General features: G+C 54.2%; 2 protein-coding genes across 2 annotated transcripts; both read left to right on the plus strand.

Annotated features, from left to right (window-relative positions):
• Window positions 1-571: 571 nt before the first annotated feature.
• On the plus strand, window positions 572-9688 carry PRSS36 (serine protease 36; the record flags this gene model as incomplete). Its single annotated transcript, XM_053556631.1, has 12 exons — window positions 572-756; window positions 1194-1474; window positions 4027-4193; window positions 5938-6184; window positions 6301-6430; window positions 6808-7064; window positions 7159-7322; window positions 7715-7952; window positions 8070-8211; window positions 8483-8748; window positions 8825-8946; window positions 9201-9688. Coding segments are annotated over 12 exons (2478 nt in total), but the record flags the coding sequence as incomplete, so codon positions are not given.
• Window positions 9689-11459: 1771 nt separating this feature from the next.
• On the plus strand, window positions 11460-15623 carry PRSS8 (serine protease 8). The gene is made up of 6 exons (XM_053555125.1): window positions 11460-11823; window positions 12063-12080; window positions 13713-13875; window positions 14172-14443; window positions 14518-14684; window positions 14812-15623. Exons 1-6 carry the CDS (start codon window positions 11739-11741, stop codon window positions 15133-15135), a joined length of 1029 nt encoding a protein of 342 aa, XP_053411100.1. The 5' UTR covers window positions 11460-11738; the 3' UTR covers window positions 15136-15623.
• The last annotated feature ends 78 nt before the right edge of the window (window positions 15624-15701 follow it).

The raw sequence follows: 15701 nt of genomic DNA on the forward strand, positions 1-15701 counted from the left end.
ATGGAAGATGGAATAGCCAGAAAGTCAGGGGAGGGACTCAGAGAGGGCACATAGTAAGTGCAGTTCTCCAGCCTCTTCCTGCCTTCCTCTGTCTTCCCAGCCATCAATCCCACCCCAGGAACCTTCCAGGACTCAGGTAAGGCAGCTGGATTGGGAAAGTCATTTCCAGAGGCAGAAAAGATGAGAGATAACAGTGATGCTGGCAGGGGGCTGAAGGGACAGGGAAGAGGGTGGCGGATGGAAAGCAGCAAGGTGGGTGCCGGGTTGGGTAGTACAAGGTCTAGAAGTCACCAGTATCTTCTTCTCTTTACCCTCTGGGATTCAGCTGTCGGTCCTACCCAAGAAGAATCTGAAGATTTGGGTAAGAAAGAGGGCCAGTGTCCTCAGAGCTTAAAGAAAGTTAAGGATGGATAGGTCACGAGGGAGGTGGAAAAGACCAGAAACTTAGAAGTACCAGTACCTCAGTCTTTGTTCTTTGTTCAGAGAAGCAAACTAAAGCAGGGTGTGGGACGGGGCTTTCTCCTGAGTTACCTGGGGCTCTCTGAAGTGGGGGACCCCAAGTGGGCTCTGACTTCCAGGGCTCCCCATTGCAGAGTGTGGGCGCCCTGAGCCCTCTGCCCGCATTGTGGGGGGTTCAGACACGCAGCCGGGTGCCTGGCCTTGGCAGGTGAGCCTGCATCAAGGGGGAGGCCACATCTGCGGGGGCTCCCTCATCGCCCCCTCCTGGGTCCTCTCTGCTGCTCACTGTTTTGTGAGGTGAGTATTTGCTTTAGTCCACCCCTCTCCTTCAAGGGCCAACCCTGCCCCACAGTTTGACCATTCCCACCACCACCCTTTCGTCCTCAAGGCTAATTGGGAACCGAGTTGCCCTGGCTACCCCTCTCTGCCCCTCAAGCTAGGTGCTCTGCAAGGTATCAATGTTCTGAGTGGGGTGAGGCCACCAGCAGACTTGTCCCACCACTCCACTAAACATCTTATCTGAATCTCACCTATCTTTCTGATGCCCCCAATCTCCAACTCCAAATAGGATTCGCCTGTCACCTTTCAGGAGTTTCAGCCCCAAATTAGTATCTGTCCCGGCCATTCCTGGGTTCCTGCTGACCCCACCTCTTATTCTGGCTCTCAGACCCCACTCCCACGAGGTTCTGCCCCTCCATAGAAACAACCTAACCTCCCGCCTCGCCTCGGCGCAGGAACGGGACCTTGGAGCCCGCGGCCGAGTGGTCAGTAGTGCTGGGCGTGCACTCTCAGGACGGGCCCCTGGACGGCGCGCATGTCCGCACAGTGGCCGCCATCCTGGTGCCCGACAACTACAGCAAAGTGGAGCTGGGCGCCGACTTGGCCCTGCTGCGCCTGACCTCACCAGCCAGGCTGGGCCCGATGGTGCGTCCAGTCTGCCTGCCCCGTGCCTCGCACCACTTCGCACACGGCACCGCCTGCTGGGCCACCGGCTGGGGGGACATCCAGGAGGCGGGTGAGCGGGCCGGGCGAGAGCCGGAAAGGTGGAAGATCATAGGCCCTGGAGCTCTCCCGGGGGCGGGCTCAGGGGCGTGCCCTAAAATTCTGCCCCCTCCTGTGGATGGGCAGGTTCTTGGGCCCGGACTTGGAAGTGGGGCGGGGTGAGGCCTGGAGCGGAATCTTGGGGGTTTGCTAGATCCTGGATAAATCCTTCATCTATCTCCATCTAGCCTCCTCCTCAAGGGTTCACTAAGACTACTTACTGAGTCATCCTCCCACACTCCATTCCCTCCTCGCCTTTCCTTCCAGTTTTTTCTTTCCTGAATTTGGAATCCGACTAGAGTCCCCATCACAGCTCTGCTATGTCAGACAAAGCACTTCATCCGGTGTATTTTCTCCTCTGTAAAACGAGGAAAGTAGTAGTGCCCATTTCATGGGCTTGTTGGGTGCATCAAATGAGAATATCAATTTAAAGTTTGTAGCACAGTGCCCAGCATAGCAGTAACTAACGCGTTTTAGATATTTCTACCTAAGTAACCCATGTAAAAACCACTAAAGCACAGCACTTGGCATATTCCTTCCCATCCCTCTTCCTCCCATCCTAAATCCACCTCTATTTATTTTTCTTTTCTTTCTTTCTTTTTTTTTTTTTTTGAAACAGAGTCTCACTATGTGGCCCTCAGTAGAGTATCGTGCAATACAATACTCACAGCTCACAGCAATCTCAAACTCTTGGGGCTTAAGTTCTCTTGCCTCAGCATCCCCAGTAGCTGGGACTACAGGTGCCCACCACAATGCCTGGCTATTTTTTTTTTTTTGCAGTTTTTTTTGGCCGTGGCTGGGTTTGAACCCACCACCTCCGACATATGGGGCCAGCACCCTACTCTTGAGCCACAGGCCCTGCCCAAGGCTATTTTTTTTTTTTTTAATGTTGTAGTTGTCATTGTTGTTTGGCAGGCCCCTGGCCGGGTTTGAACCTGCCAGCCCCGGTGTATGTGGCTGGTGCCCTAGCCACTGAGCTACAGGCGCAGAGCCTCAACTCATTTTTCTATTCCCCACCTCCTGCTTTCTCCCTACTGGACTTCATTCATTCATTCTTTCGCCCAAGATAATTCTTGGGCACCTTCAAGGTACCAGGCACTATGTTAGGCATTAGAGATACACCAGTGAATATAGCAAACCAAAACTACTGGAATCAGGTATAGATTCTAGTAAATAGACAAACAACAATTTCAATACATAGATACACACTCTGTTAGAAGGTTTAGGGGGACAAAGACCTCTTTTCCATTCCCTGTTACCCCATCATCTAGTGGCACCTTTGCATGCTAGCCTTGCCCCTGCAAATATCCCCCACATCTGTTATGATCAGACCTACACAAGTGCATGGGTCTTTGGGTAGGTACTGCAGGAGGAGATGCCACAACCTCCATCTGGGTAGGAGGTGACAGGAAAAGTCACTGTAAGCCCCTAGGATGGCCAGGCCATCCTGACAATGGACAGAGTAGGAGATTTCTGGGGATCTCTGTGAAGGGATGTATTGCAGGAATGTGGGAAGAGGTGGAGACCAGGTGTGCCCCCCCTGTGGGGACACAGGTGAGGCATGTTAGATGGAGAAGGGCCAGGATGCCAGGCTGCAGTGAAAGTGGCAGAGGTGACAGAGGCTGCAAAAGCAGGTAAGGCTGGACCAAGAAGGCCTGGAGGTCAGCCTGAGGACCAAAGTGCCCTGCCAGCTCCAGGGGTCCCCAGGATAATCTTCAAACCTCCCTGGTTGAGCCCCAAATGCACTCTCAGCCATCGCCTGGCCACTTAGGACTCTGGGCAGGGAAGCAATTCTATCTCTGCTTTTCCCCCATCCCTTTCTGGATCCTGAGATTTTCATTTTTGTCAAAAACAGGTTCTCCTCAGGATAGGGCTGACACCCCATGTTCAGACAGTGAGATCCATTTATTGTTCTTGGTAAGATCAGAGCTAAGCTTTAGAAACTTCCTCTAGCAGCAGCAAATGAAGATTGGGAACTAGGCCAGTCGGGAGCTGAGTTGGTCATCCAGGCCCAAGGTTATGTTGCCTGAACTAGTGTAGTTACAGTGAGAATCCCAGGAAGTTATGAATAAAAGGATTTCATGACTCGGGAGCTGATTGGGGAAGGAGGGTTGAGAGAGGTTTCAGGGATGACACCCAGATTCAATGCTTGGCAACTTAGGAGAAGACCACATCTAGTCTCTATAGAATCTTTGTGAAAATAGTGCCTTCTGGAACCAACACATTCCCACATTGGGGCTCAGACCTGAATGTTTTTAGTCCCTTTGTACATCTTTTGTTGTGGGGACCTTTCTGCAGTACACAACCTGCATAACTGTGTGTGGCAGTTCTTACTGAGTGCTGGATGGGGGAATTCCTGAAATTAAGACAAGGTAGAGAGAGACGGGGTGAATGTTATGGGCTAAGGTGTCATGGGGCATCTAGATGGAAATGTCCAGGAGGCAGCTGGAGGAGACAAAGCTGAGCCCTGGGATCTGGTGACTCTGTATCTGCCTTACAGTATCTGCTCTCTGGTTCTGCCCCTAGACCCTCTGCCTCTCCCCTGGGTGCTACAAGAAGTGGAGCTAAGGCTGCTAGATGAGACCGCCTGTCAGTGTCTCTACAGCCGGCCTGGCCCCTTCAACCTTACTCTCCAGCTATTGCCAGGGATGCTGTGTGCTGGCTACCCGGAGGGCCGCAGGGACACCTGCCAGGTGAGAGGAGGTCACTGTACCTGCCTGGCAGGGCCTGAATGCTAACCAGTGAGGAACAGATAAATCCCATCTCTCTGAGCCTCATCTGCAAAAAGAGAGGACAATTGCCAATGTATGTGAAAATGATTAATGGATCAACAAGTTGACACTGTTAATTCTGACATAAAATACCAGACTATGGAATGAGCTGGCCTGGTCAGAAGCTTGGCATCTTCTCTTATTAGTTGTGTGACCTTAGCCAGGTTACTTAACCTCCCTGTGCCCAACTTTCCCACCTGGAGGATGGAGATAGTAGTGTTACCTACCTCATAGTTTTGTCGTAATGATTAATAGTACCTCATCCTTCATAAGTGCTAAATAAGGTTGGGCGAGGTAGCCCACACCTGTAATCCTAGCACTCTGGGAAGCCAAGGCGGGTAGACTGACTAAGCTCATGAGTTCGAGACCAGCCTGGAGCCAGAGCGAGATCTCATCATCTAAAAATAGCCAGATGTGGTGGGTGCCTGTAGTCCCAGCTACTTGGGAGGCTGAGGCATGAGAATCACTTAAGCCCAAGAGTTGGAGGTTGCTGTGAGCTGTTCCACCATGGCACTCTACCCAGGGCAACAAAGTGAGACTCTGTCTCAAAAAAAAAAAAGTGCTTAATAAGTATTGGCTATTATTATTATTATCCCATATCCCAGCCCACAGCACAGCACCTGTTACTTAGTAGGTGCTCAATAAATAGTTACTGAAAAAAATGAATTAATAAGCTCAGCACCCATAGCTCAGTGGTTAGGGCGCTGGCCACATACACCATGGCTGGCGGGTTTGAACCTGGCCCAGGCCTACTAAACAACAATGACAACTACAAAATAAATAAATAAATAAATAAAAAAGAGCCAGGAGTTGTGGCGGGCACCTGTGGTCCCAACTGCTTGGGAGGCTGAGGCAAGAGAATTGCTTAAGCCCAAGAGTTGGAGGTTGCTGTGAGCTGTAATGTCATAGCACTCTACCAAGGGCGATGTAGTGAGACTGTCTCAAAAAAAAGTTTTAGGGCAGCGCCTGTGGCTCAGTGAGCAGGGCGCCGGCCCCATATACCGAGGGTGGCCGGTTCAAGCCCAGCCCCAGCCAAACTGCAACAAAAAATAGCCAGGCGTTGTGGTGGGCGCCTGTAGTTCCAGCTGCTCGGGAGGCTGAGGCAAGAGAATTGCCTACGCCCAGGAGTTGGAGGTTGCTGTGAGCTGTGTGACGCCACGGCACTCTACCGAGGGCAATAAAGTGAAACTCTCTCTTTACAAAAAAAAAAAAAAAGTTTTTAAAAAATGAATTAAATAATCTTTTACAGAAGTGATAACCTGCTGAAGGCCAAAACTCTGCATATTTTAACCATTTTGCCCAGAAATCTTTCTCAAAAGACACACTTTTTTTTTTTTTTTTTTTTTGAGACAGTCTCAAGCTGCTATATCTGCCATAAAATACCAGACTCTGGAGTGAGCTGGCCTGGTCAGAAACCAGGCATTGTATTGAACAAGAACCATCTGGCTGTGAATGAGACCTGCAGGCTCTCTTGCATGGCCCTTAATGCATGAGCCTGGTGCTCACCAGCTTTTCTGCTTCATAAGGCACTTCTGTTTGCAAGAGACACAGAAGACAAGGCACAACCAAGGGAGATTTCTAGCAAAAAGTGACTGGGAGGCTAAAAGGCAATGTAGGCCGGTATGTCCCAGGGATGATCTCCTAACACAAAATCATCTATCATTAGGGTGACTCCGGGGGACCCCTGGTCTGCGAAGAAGGAGGCCGCTGGTTCCAGGCAGGAATCACCAGCTTTGGCTTTGGCTGTGGCCGGAGGAACCGTCCTGGAGTCTTCACTGCTGTGGCTCCCTATGAGGCATGGATACGGGAACAGGTGATAGATTCAGAGCCTGGACCTGCCTTTCTCATCCAGCCCCAGGAGTCCCAGTCTGGTCCCCGGGAGCCCAGGGAGAACTGCACCATTGCCCTTCCAGGTCAGTGGCTAGGACCCCTAGATGCGCACTAGACATGGGAGATTTGAGTTTGGGTGGAGATTACTGGAGTGAGGGGGATTCAGGAGGTCCCCTGACCCAGGCCTGTCACCCCTTAGAGTGTGGGAAGGCCCCGAGGCCAGGGGCCTGGCCCTGGGAGGTCCAGGTGCTGGTGCCGGGATACAGACCCTGCCATGGAGCACTGGTGTCTGAAAGCTGGGTCTTGGCACCTGCCAGCTGCTTTCTGGAGTGAGTAAGAATCAACATCTCAGGCATATCCTTGCCCCTGCCCACATCCGCCTGAGAAACCACCGTCTACCAGGCCCTACCCCTCCTCTGGGCAGGATAGGGATGGGAGGCACCTCAGTTGGGAATACAGAGTCCCATTTGGAAGTGTAGGATCCAGCACAAAAGAGGGGTGCTAGTCAGCCAGAGGCGGGCAGAGAGGTTGCATAGTTCATTCCAGGATGCTGGAGTCTTAAGTGCAAGTTCGAACGCGGGTGGGGTGGGAATTGGGCAGCGAATGCAGGACTTTAGCCAGGAGATACAGAAGCTGAGACAGGGGTGCGAGGTTTCCAGCCTGGTGTGCAGGGTGTGGCCCACGTCCCCACCTCCCCATCCCGCAGCCATATCAGCTCCCACGGTCCGCCCGGCGACCTTGAGGCCTGGCGCGTGCTGCTGCCCTCGCGCCCGCGCTCGGAGCGAGTGGCGCGCCTGGTGCAGCACGAGAACGCCTCGTGGGACTACGCCTCGGACCTGGCCCTGCTGCAGCTGAGCGCGCCCGTCAACCTGAGCGCGGCCCCGCGGCCCGTATGCCTGCCCCACCCAGAACACTATTTCCTGCCCGGGAGTCGCTGCCGTCTGGCTCGTTGGGGCCGCGGGGGTGAGCCGGGGCCCGGCCCTGGGTGTTGTGTAACGGAGCTGGGGCCTCCTGGATCACAACGCGGGCTCTTGGTTTTCCCCGCCCCCATCCGCAGAATCCGCGCCGGGCCCCGGCGCGCTGCTGGAGGCGGAGCTTTTGGGAGGCTGGTGGTGTCACTGCCTTTATGGCCGCCAGGGGACGCCAGTGCCGCTACCGGGAGACCCGCCGCACGCGCTCTGCCCCGCCTACCAGGAGGAGGAGGAGGCGGGCCATTGCTGGGTGAGAAGCAGAGGTGGAGCCTGCAGAAGCGGGCATGAGTAGGACCTAAGGGAGGCCAAGGGAGCCGGAAGCCCGGCCAAGGAACTGGGAGAGGAGGTGCCCTCCCGCCCTAAGACAGTGGAGGCGGGGCCAGAACGAGTTGGGGGCGGAGCCTGGCCTTGGTGGACTTGGGGAGGGGTTGAGGCAGACTTTGGGCGGGTTTGGGGGTTTCGTCTATCCCCAGATTTAAGAAAAATCCTAAATTGAGGGGTGAATTCTTACATAAATTAGTACTGGAGCCTGGTTTGGAGGCGGTGGTACGTTATGTCCGAGTGGGGGCAAATCTGGAGTTCTGGAAAGTCACAGGAGCAGTGATATTCTCTGCAAGCACACACACTCTTTTTTTGCCACAGAATGACTCGCGTTGGAGCCTTCTGTGCCGAGAAGAGGGGACCTGGTTCCTAGTTGGGATCAGAGATTTTTCCAATGATTGTCTACGTCCCCGAGCCTTCTTTCCCCTGCAGACCCATGGCCCATGGATCAGCCATGTGACTCGGGGAGCCTATCTGGAGGACCAGCTAGCCTGGGACTGGGGCCTTGAAGGGGAGGAAACTGAGGCACAAACTTGTCCTCCCCACACAGAGCATGGAGGTAAGCGGGAGGCCTCTAGGGCTCAGGATCTCCTTGGCGCGGGTACATAGATCCATGGCAGGGGCTTCAGGGGTCAGCTGTGGGGCCCCAACTGAGGTGGCCCCTTTCTCTCCCTAGCCTGTGGCCTGCGGCCAGAGGCTGCTGCAGTGGGAGTCCTGTGGCCCTGGTTGGCAGAGGTGCATGTGGCTGGTGATCGAGTCTGCACTGGGATCCTTGTGGCCCCAGGCTGGGTCCTAGCAGCCACTCACTGTGTCCTCAGGTGGGTTTCACTTATCTCCGAGGCAAGAGACTACAGGGGAAAATGGGGAGATGAATCCAAGGGCTCCTACAATAGTGGGTATTCTCCCTTTAGGGATCTTACAGCACAGGGAAACTTGTGAGATGTTTTGAGACAGAAGAGAGATTTGGGAGGAGGAATAATGAAAAGTTAGCATGACACTAGAAAATTACTCAACCCTTTCCCCTGGGCTGGGAAGGACTCTATAAAGCAACAGGGGAGCAGAAGGTGACTTTGGACCTTGTTCCAACAGGTTGGGCTCTACAACAGTGCCTTACATTGAAGTGTATCTGGGCCGGGCAGGGGCCAGCCCCCTCCCACAGGGCCACCAAGTATCCCGGTTGGTCATCAGCATCCGCCTGCCCCGGCACCTGGGACTTAGGCCCCCCTTGGCTCTCCTGGAGCTGAGTTCCCGGGTCGAACCCTCCCCGTCAGCCCTGCCCATCTGCCTTCACCCATGGGGTATCCCCCCAGGGGCCAGCTGTTGGGTACTGGGCTGGAAGGACCCACAGGACCGAGGTGAGAGTCCTGGGTCATGGGAGTGTGGAGTAACTGGAAGCCAGAACCATGAGACAACATTCTTTCCTCTCTGTAGTCCCTGTGGCTGCTGCTGTCTCCATCCTGACATCTCGACTCTGTCACTGCCTCTATCAGGGCATTCTGCCTGCTGGTACCTTCTGTGTCCTGTATGCAGAAGGGCAGGAGGACAGGTGTGAGGTACAGGCATCCTGGGCATCTGGATCCAGGGATGGGGGAGGCTGTGCTGGGCAGCTGGGCCTTAGAGAGAGACCAAGATTGGAATTCCTAAGTGTTGGGCCCCAAGTAGGAAGCTGTGCTTGCTGGCTGGACCTTGGAGAGTGACCAGGATGCTTAAGGATGGAAACAAGCAGTGCTGTGTGGCTGAACCATAGGGGAAGGTGCAGGGGAACAGGAGGAAGGGTAACACACTCATTTGGCCTCTGACTCTGCAGGTGACCTCAGCCCCTCCCCTCCTGTGCCAGACTGAGGGAGGCTCCTGGGTCCTCATGGGCATGGCTGTTCGAGGGAGTCGGGAGCTGTTTGCAGCTATTGGCCCTGAAGAGGCCTGGATCTCCCAAACAGTGGGGGAGGCCCACTTCCTGGCCCCCAGTGGCTCCCCCTACTGGCCCCCTGAAGGCAGCAACCTCTGCCCCCCAGACCTGGCAAGAGCCTCAGGCTCCCCTCAGGCTGCTCTGTTCTTGCTGCTACTGACACCCCTAATCCAGAGCTGAGGGGTCTGGGTCCTAGTGCCACTTCCTCCTCTGCCCTCCACTTCCTGCCCAATGGGACTGGAATGTGGCCTAACCAGCTGGTTCCCTTGAAGAACCTCCAGAGAGTCCCACCCACCAAGACTGCAGCAGCTTCAGATAATTGGCCTATTTTGGGCCCAGGAATCCTTGGGAGTGGTGGGAGGAGCAGACAATAAAGGTGTAAACGCAGACACCTTGTGTGGGCTTGTGTCATTGCTGGAAGTAGGCTGAGGGGTTGAACACGTGGGAGGCTGAGGGGGGAAACCCAGAGGGGTAGGGCCCCTCCCTCTTCTGTGAGTCAGGCCTTGGGCTCTCAGGAAATGTGTCCCTGATAACGTGGTGGCTATTCCAGCATTCCTGCCCCAGGGCAGGGAGGCTGGGTGGCCAGCTGGTTATGTGTCACCTTCCCAATGGATTCAGTGTCATCAGCACCTGCTGGACACTTCAGCTATAACTCAGACCCTGCTGCCCACCCCCCCATATCAGTGGGAAATACAGGGTGAGAGGCTGAGCTGCCCCACACATATTCCCCCTGACGAATGATGTCCCCCATATGTCACCAGCATGCACACATGACACTTGGACCCTTCCAGGACGGTCCACCACTTCCAAATCCTTCCCAGTGCCTCCAGGCCTTGGGCCCCTTATATGTAGGGGGCTCACTCATGCTTCTCCCTACACACATTCAACCCATGTTCCCTGTTAACTACGAAGTCATGACACAATTAGGTTCTGATATGTAATAAGCCTACAAAGTGCGCCCAATCTAGTGAGGGACACATGTGGACACCTGTGTCTGGGGGATCAGGAAAGAGTGATATTTAAGCAGGGAAAATGGGAACCTAAGGGAGAGGGGTATTTGGGTGAAAGCCTGCTGATAAGTTGGAAGTTACCACTGGGAGGTTGATGCCAAATAGAATATCCCCCAGCCTCACCACAGAGACATACATTCCCCTCCTACCCCCATACCCAGTCTGTCACCCAGAAGCTGTCCACTACAAACACTGAATACATCTTAGCCTCTGCCTAAGCCCAGCATCCTGCTTCCCCCTCCTGCCCAGCTCCCCAAGTTAGCACTTCCCAGGTTAGTTCCCTGACTCCAGCCTGGGCCCTGAAGGCCTGGCTCAGAGATCCAGTCACCTAGTCTTCTGGAAAGTGGGTGAGGGTCTCTTTTTCCTGAAGCTTGGACTCCACAGGTTGTTTGGAGTTGCCACAGATTCCCACTTGCCACAGAGGGTGCACCTCGCCCCCACCCGAGTCACACCTCTACCACCTGTGCCCTCCACTTCAGAATGCTGCCCCTGGACTACCACTCCCCTGTTACCCCTCTGCAAGGACCCCTTCATGATGCCCTCTTTGGTCAAGCTGCTGTGCACTTGCACCAGAGCCCCCATTCTTGTGCATCACAACTCCTGGTTGGAAATTATTCTGATTGTGGTTATTTGATTAAGTCCATCACCCCTGCCTCACTGTGAGCTCAAAAAAAACGGTCTGTCTTGTCCCTTGCTCCAGGGACATCAAGTAGACCGTAAATATCTGTGGGATGATTGGCCAGACCATACTTGCCACTCACCAAAGCAGGCTTCACAGAAAGGGCCTGAAATGGCCCTGGAATGGCCCTAGGCTGGGGAAGACCCCAATGTCCTGGGAGCCAATACCTGGCCTAAGGAAGAAGGGAGGGAGGGAGGAGCAGCTGTGGCCCCAAGATAACAAAGCCTGGGCCAGGCCCTTAAGGGCATAACTGGTCTGAGAGACCTGTAGGTCTCCTCTCTCCGGGGAGGCTGACCATAAGAGCTTCCAGCCTAGTCTCAGGCTGCTCTCTGGTTGGTCAGCCACCTTCACCCGCCCCCACACCCCCACCCCCAGCCTGGGATAGGGTCAGAGGAGACTTTGGTTTCAAGGTGAGCTGATATAGCAGAGGGCGGGGCCAGGGGCGGGACAGGCAGGTAGCTGCGTTTTTGCTCTAGTAATCACCACTCCGAGTAGGTCTCTAGGTGGCCAGGCCGTGCTGGAGACGCATCTATACTGGTAGCTTTGGATACTTTAATCATCTCTCATCCCCTCACTGGTTCCCTGTGGCTGGACCCTGCCTTAGAAGCCAACCTTGGACACCTGCTTCCCCTTCCCAGCCTGGATTCCGGGATCCCTTTCCTCTGAGCTGACACACCTGGATCTTGCCTTCAAAGCCAGCCCCAGGGACTGTGTGTCTGGCGTCTGCCCCTGAGGCCCTCGTTCCGGGCCATGGCCCAGAGCGTGGGTCTGGTGCCTGGGCAGCTAGAGGCTGTGGCCATTCTGCTCTGTCTTGGATTATTCCAGTTGGGGACGGGTGAGTCTGTGCAGGCTAGGGGGAGTTGGGGGTAACACAGCTCTTAAAGTGGGAGCAGGCATAATCTTTTTCCTGGACAAATCTTTATCCTTGTCTCAAGAATAGCCTCCCCCTAGCCTCCCTCTCCTTTCTACCTTGGCCCTCCCAGGGACGGGACCAGCCCTCTGGAGAAGTTGTGGGAACTAGAAGGGTCAAGGAACCTGAAACTTCCGTGCTTACTCCTCCCTTTTTCTTTCCAGGAGCTGATGGGGCCGAAGGTGAGGCTTGCCTGGGAAATGGGGGAGGGGAAAAGGGAGGGACTCGGATCCAGATTCCCCTGCATGTTTAACAAATGCCTGACCCTCTACTGAGCTGTCCCACCCTCTCATATCCACTCACATTCTCCCAATAGCTCTGTGAGTGGGGGATTATGGCCCTCACATTGTGAATAAAGAAGCTGGGATACAGAGAAGCAGTCACTTGCCCAAAGGCACACAGCCAGTAAGTGGTGTAGCTGGGATTTTTTTTTTTTTTTAGACAAGAGTCTCACTCTGTCACCCTGGCTAGAGTTCAGTGGCGTCATTGTGTCTCACTGCAATTTCACACTCCTGGCTCAAGCGATCCTCCTGCCTTAGCCTCTGGGGAAGCTGGGGATAGAGGATTGCACCACCCCTCCTGGCTAACTTTGTTCTATTTTTGGTAGGGATGGGGTCTGTGCTCTTGCTCAGGTTCAGCTCTTAAAGTGGGACACTTGAGATGGTTTTGAGGGAAACAAACCAAGAGCCTCCTTTCTCTGAAGGCAAACAACTCGGCTCTGGGTCAGTTTTTCAACTTTGGCTTCACCACTTACCCGCTGTGTGGCATTGCCCAAGTCCTGTCCCCTGCCTTAGCTTCCTCACCTCTAAATTGAAGCTGATCATGTCTATCTCCTGGGGCTATAGTAAAGATTCTAAGAGATAAAGAAAATTAAAGTCCCTTCAGGGCCTGGCACTGCTGGACACTGAATAGTAGCTATTGCCATGATTATGGGAGGGGAGGAGCCTGGCAGTGCCTCTGCTCCTGGGAAGGTGACTTTGTAAAAGTAGTTGAGCTCCACTCCAAAGCGGCCTGGGTGGGGCTGGGGCTGGGGCTGGGGCTGGGGCAATCCTGGAAACCAGACATTCACATTTTGGGAAGCCTGTTCAGTTCATTTGTTAAATACATTTCTAGGACTCCATCAATACTGGGGACCTGATAATCTGCCCTCCAGGGAACACACTGATTGGTGTGGTTGAAAGGGACACAGCTGTAGATGCCAGAACAGTTATGACTGGGAAGTAAGGAGGCCCTGGGAGTTCAGAGGCAAAGCCTAGCTCAGCCTGCAGGCCAGACAAGCCGTGGAAGACCTGCCATCTGAACAGAGTCTCCACAGGCAGAGAGAAGTTTGCCAGAGGAAGGATGGAGAAGTGTTCTAGGCAGAGTGACCTGGATAAGTGAAGGTCCAGAGGTAAACAAGTGTGTGGCCTGATGCATGTAAAAACAGGAATTGTCCAGAGGGATGGCTGGAGTAGATGGCAGTGCCACAAAGGGTTTGGAATATTTCATCAGGGCAGCATGGAGCCGTGGAAAGGTTTAAGCAGGGATGTGACCTGGTCAGAATTGTGGTTATGAAGATCTTTAGACTTGTATGAAGTGGATTGGGTGGAAGGTAGAAAGACTTGAGAGGAGGAAGGCTGCCACAAGAACCGAATTAGGTAATGATCAGTGGGCAGCAAGGGGCAGAACTGCCCACGCCTGGTGAGCTGTGGGATGATGACAAAAGGGAGGCTGACTTCTGTGAACCCACTTCCCAAGCTCTGAACCAGAATGCCTGGATATGTGGGAGCAGTGGGACTAAGGATCTGACCCTACTTCCCCTTCTTCCTGGACAGCTGTTTGTGGTGTGGTCGCCCAATCACGCATCACAGGTGGCAGCAATGCAAATCCTGGTCAATGGCCTTGGCAGGTCAGCATCACCTATAAGGGCATCCACGTGTGTGGCGGTTCTCTCGTGTCTGAGCAGTGGGTGCTGTCAGCTGCTCACTGCTTCCCCAGGTACCAGCTGGGTGAGAGGAAAGGCGTGGAAATCAAAAGTGGGCTGGAGGTCAAAGATCATGGGTCAAGCCAGGTCGGAAGTTAGGTTCTCGGGTTGGATCTAAGGGTATCAGCAAAGTCTGAAAGGACTAGTTAGGAGTGAATGTGAAGGATCAGAGGATACAGGATAAAACTAAGGTGCAATTTGAGGCCTCCAAGGGGCTAGTCTGAATCAGAGGACTGGGTGCTACAAGGCAACAGGGATCAGGGAACAAGGAGAAGCCCCTGGGTCCCAGCCTTGGCCCTTCTGTCTGCAGAAACCATTATAAGGAATATTATGAAGTAAAGCTGGGGGCCCACCAGCTGGACATCTACTCTGAGGACAACAATGTCATAGGTGTGAAAGAGATCATCACCCATGACAGCTACCGCGAGGAGGGCTCCCAGGGGGACATTGCACTTCTCCACCTCAGAAGCCCTATCACCTTCTCCCGCCACATCCGGCCTATCTGCCTCCCCGAAGCCAACGCCTCCTTCCCTAATGGCCTCCACTGTACTGTCACTGGATGGGGCCACACCGCTCCCTCAGGTAAGGTGGCGCATGAGATATTGAGTAGCACTGGGAATTAAGAGGCCCTGGATAAGCATCTCCTGCCCCCACAGTGGGCCTCCTGCCCCCCAGGCCACTTCAGCAACTTGAGGTGCCACTGATCAGCCGTGAAACCTGTAACTGCCTGTACAACATCAATGCCAAGCCTGAGGAGCCTCACTTTATCCAGCAGGACATGGTGTGTGCTGGCTACGTGGAGGGTGGCAAGGATGCCTGCCAGGTAAATGCAGGGGCCCTGGGAGTTGGGGGACAATTTGAGGCAGTGCCTCTTGGGAGATGAGGGCTGGCATGGATGACCGGGAGCTGGGGCCTGCTCCTGACCGCTGCAGTGTGGCTTTTCTCCACAGGGTGACTCTGGGGGTCCACTCTCCTGCCCTGTGGAGGGCCTCTGGTATCTGGCAGGTATTGTGAGCTGGGGTGATGCCTGCGGTGCCCCCAACAGACCTGGTGTGTACACTCTGACCTCCAGCTATGCCTCCTGGATCAAATACAAAGCAGGAGAACTCCAGCTTCATGTGGTGCCTCAAGTCCAGGAGTCCCAGCCTGATGGCAACCTCTGCAAAAACTCTTTGGCCTTCAGTTCTGCCCCAGCCCTCGCCATACAGGGACCCATCCTTCTGCTGCCCCTGAGCTTGGCCCTGGGCCTCTTCTGCTCATGGTACAAGCACTGAGCTACACACCCTGGAAGCTGCCCTTACTTTCAGGACTGATATGTCACACTCAAGGACATGTGCCTGTTCCCAAGAAGGAAACTGGCCTCTCCCTGATGCCCTTTGGGCCTGAGGCCTGGTGAACCACTCCTTTTCAGGATTCTATGGGAGGCCAGTCCTCTAGGTTTGGGATTACAATCCACAGTCAACAAGTTTTACTGCCTGTGGTACTGGCCTGAACCTATGGCTACCTCCACTTGCTGTCAGGGCTCCTACAGAGTTCCTAAGGACCTTTGGCTATAAAAATGAGCCCTGGCTCCCACCTGTTTTCAGAAGACTGGGCACCCATCCTGCATCGTAAGGCCCCAATCTTGCCCCATTGGCTGCCAAGCCCTCCTTGAGCCCTGACTCCTGGAATCCGGAGGACTGAGCCCCCACCGGTACTGGGCTGGGGCTTAGATCCGGGGTGAGGGATAAAAGGAGCAAGGAGTAAAATGTTTTAAGCACAACTGGCTGTGTGTGTGTGTGTGTGTGATGTGAAATGAAGAACTTCAGCTTTTGGCCTCTATGTCCAAAGTCTAGAGCCA

This window comes from Nycticebus coucang, chromosome 12 (genome assembly GCF_027406575.1).
Source record: "Nycticebus coucang isolate mNycCou1 chromosome 12, mNycCou1.pri, whole genome shotgun sequence".
NCBI lineage: Eukaryota > Metazoa > Chordata > Mammalia > Primates > Lorisidae > Nycticebus > Nycticebus coucang.

Coding starts and splice junctions, on each gene's coding strand:
- PRSS8 (XM_053555125.1), top strand. CDS start 11,739: ATGGCCCAGAGCGTGGGTCTGGTGCCTGGGCAGCTAGAGGCTGTGGCC. Junction 13,876..14,171: donor GCTGCTCACTGCTTCCCCAG/GTACCAGCTGGG, acceptor TTCTGTCTGCAG/AAACCATTATAAGGAATATT. Junction 14,685..14,811: donor GTGGCAAGGATGCCTGCCAG/GTAAATGCAGGG, acceptor TTTTCTCCACAG/GGTGACTCTGGGGGTCCACT.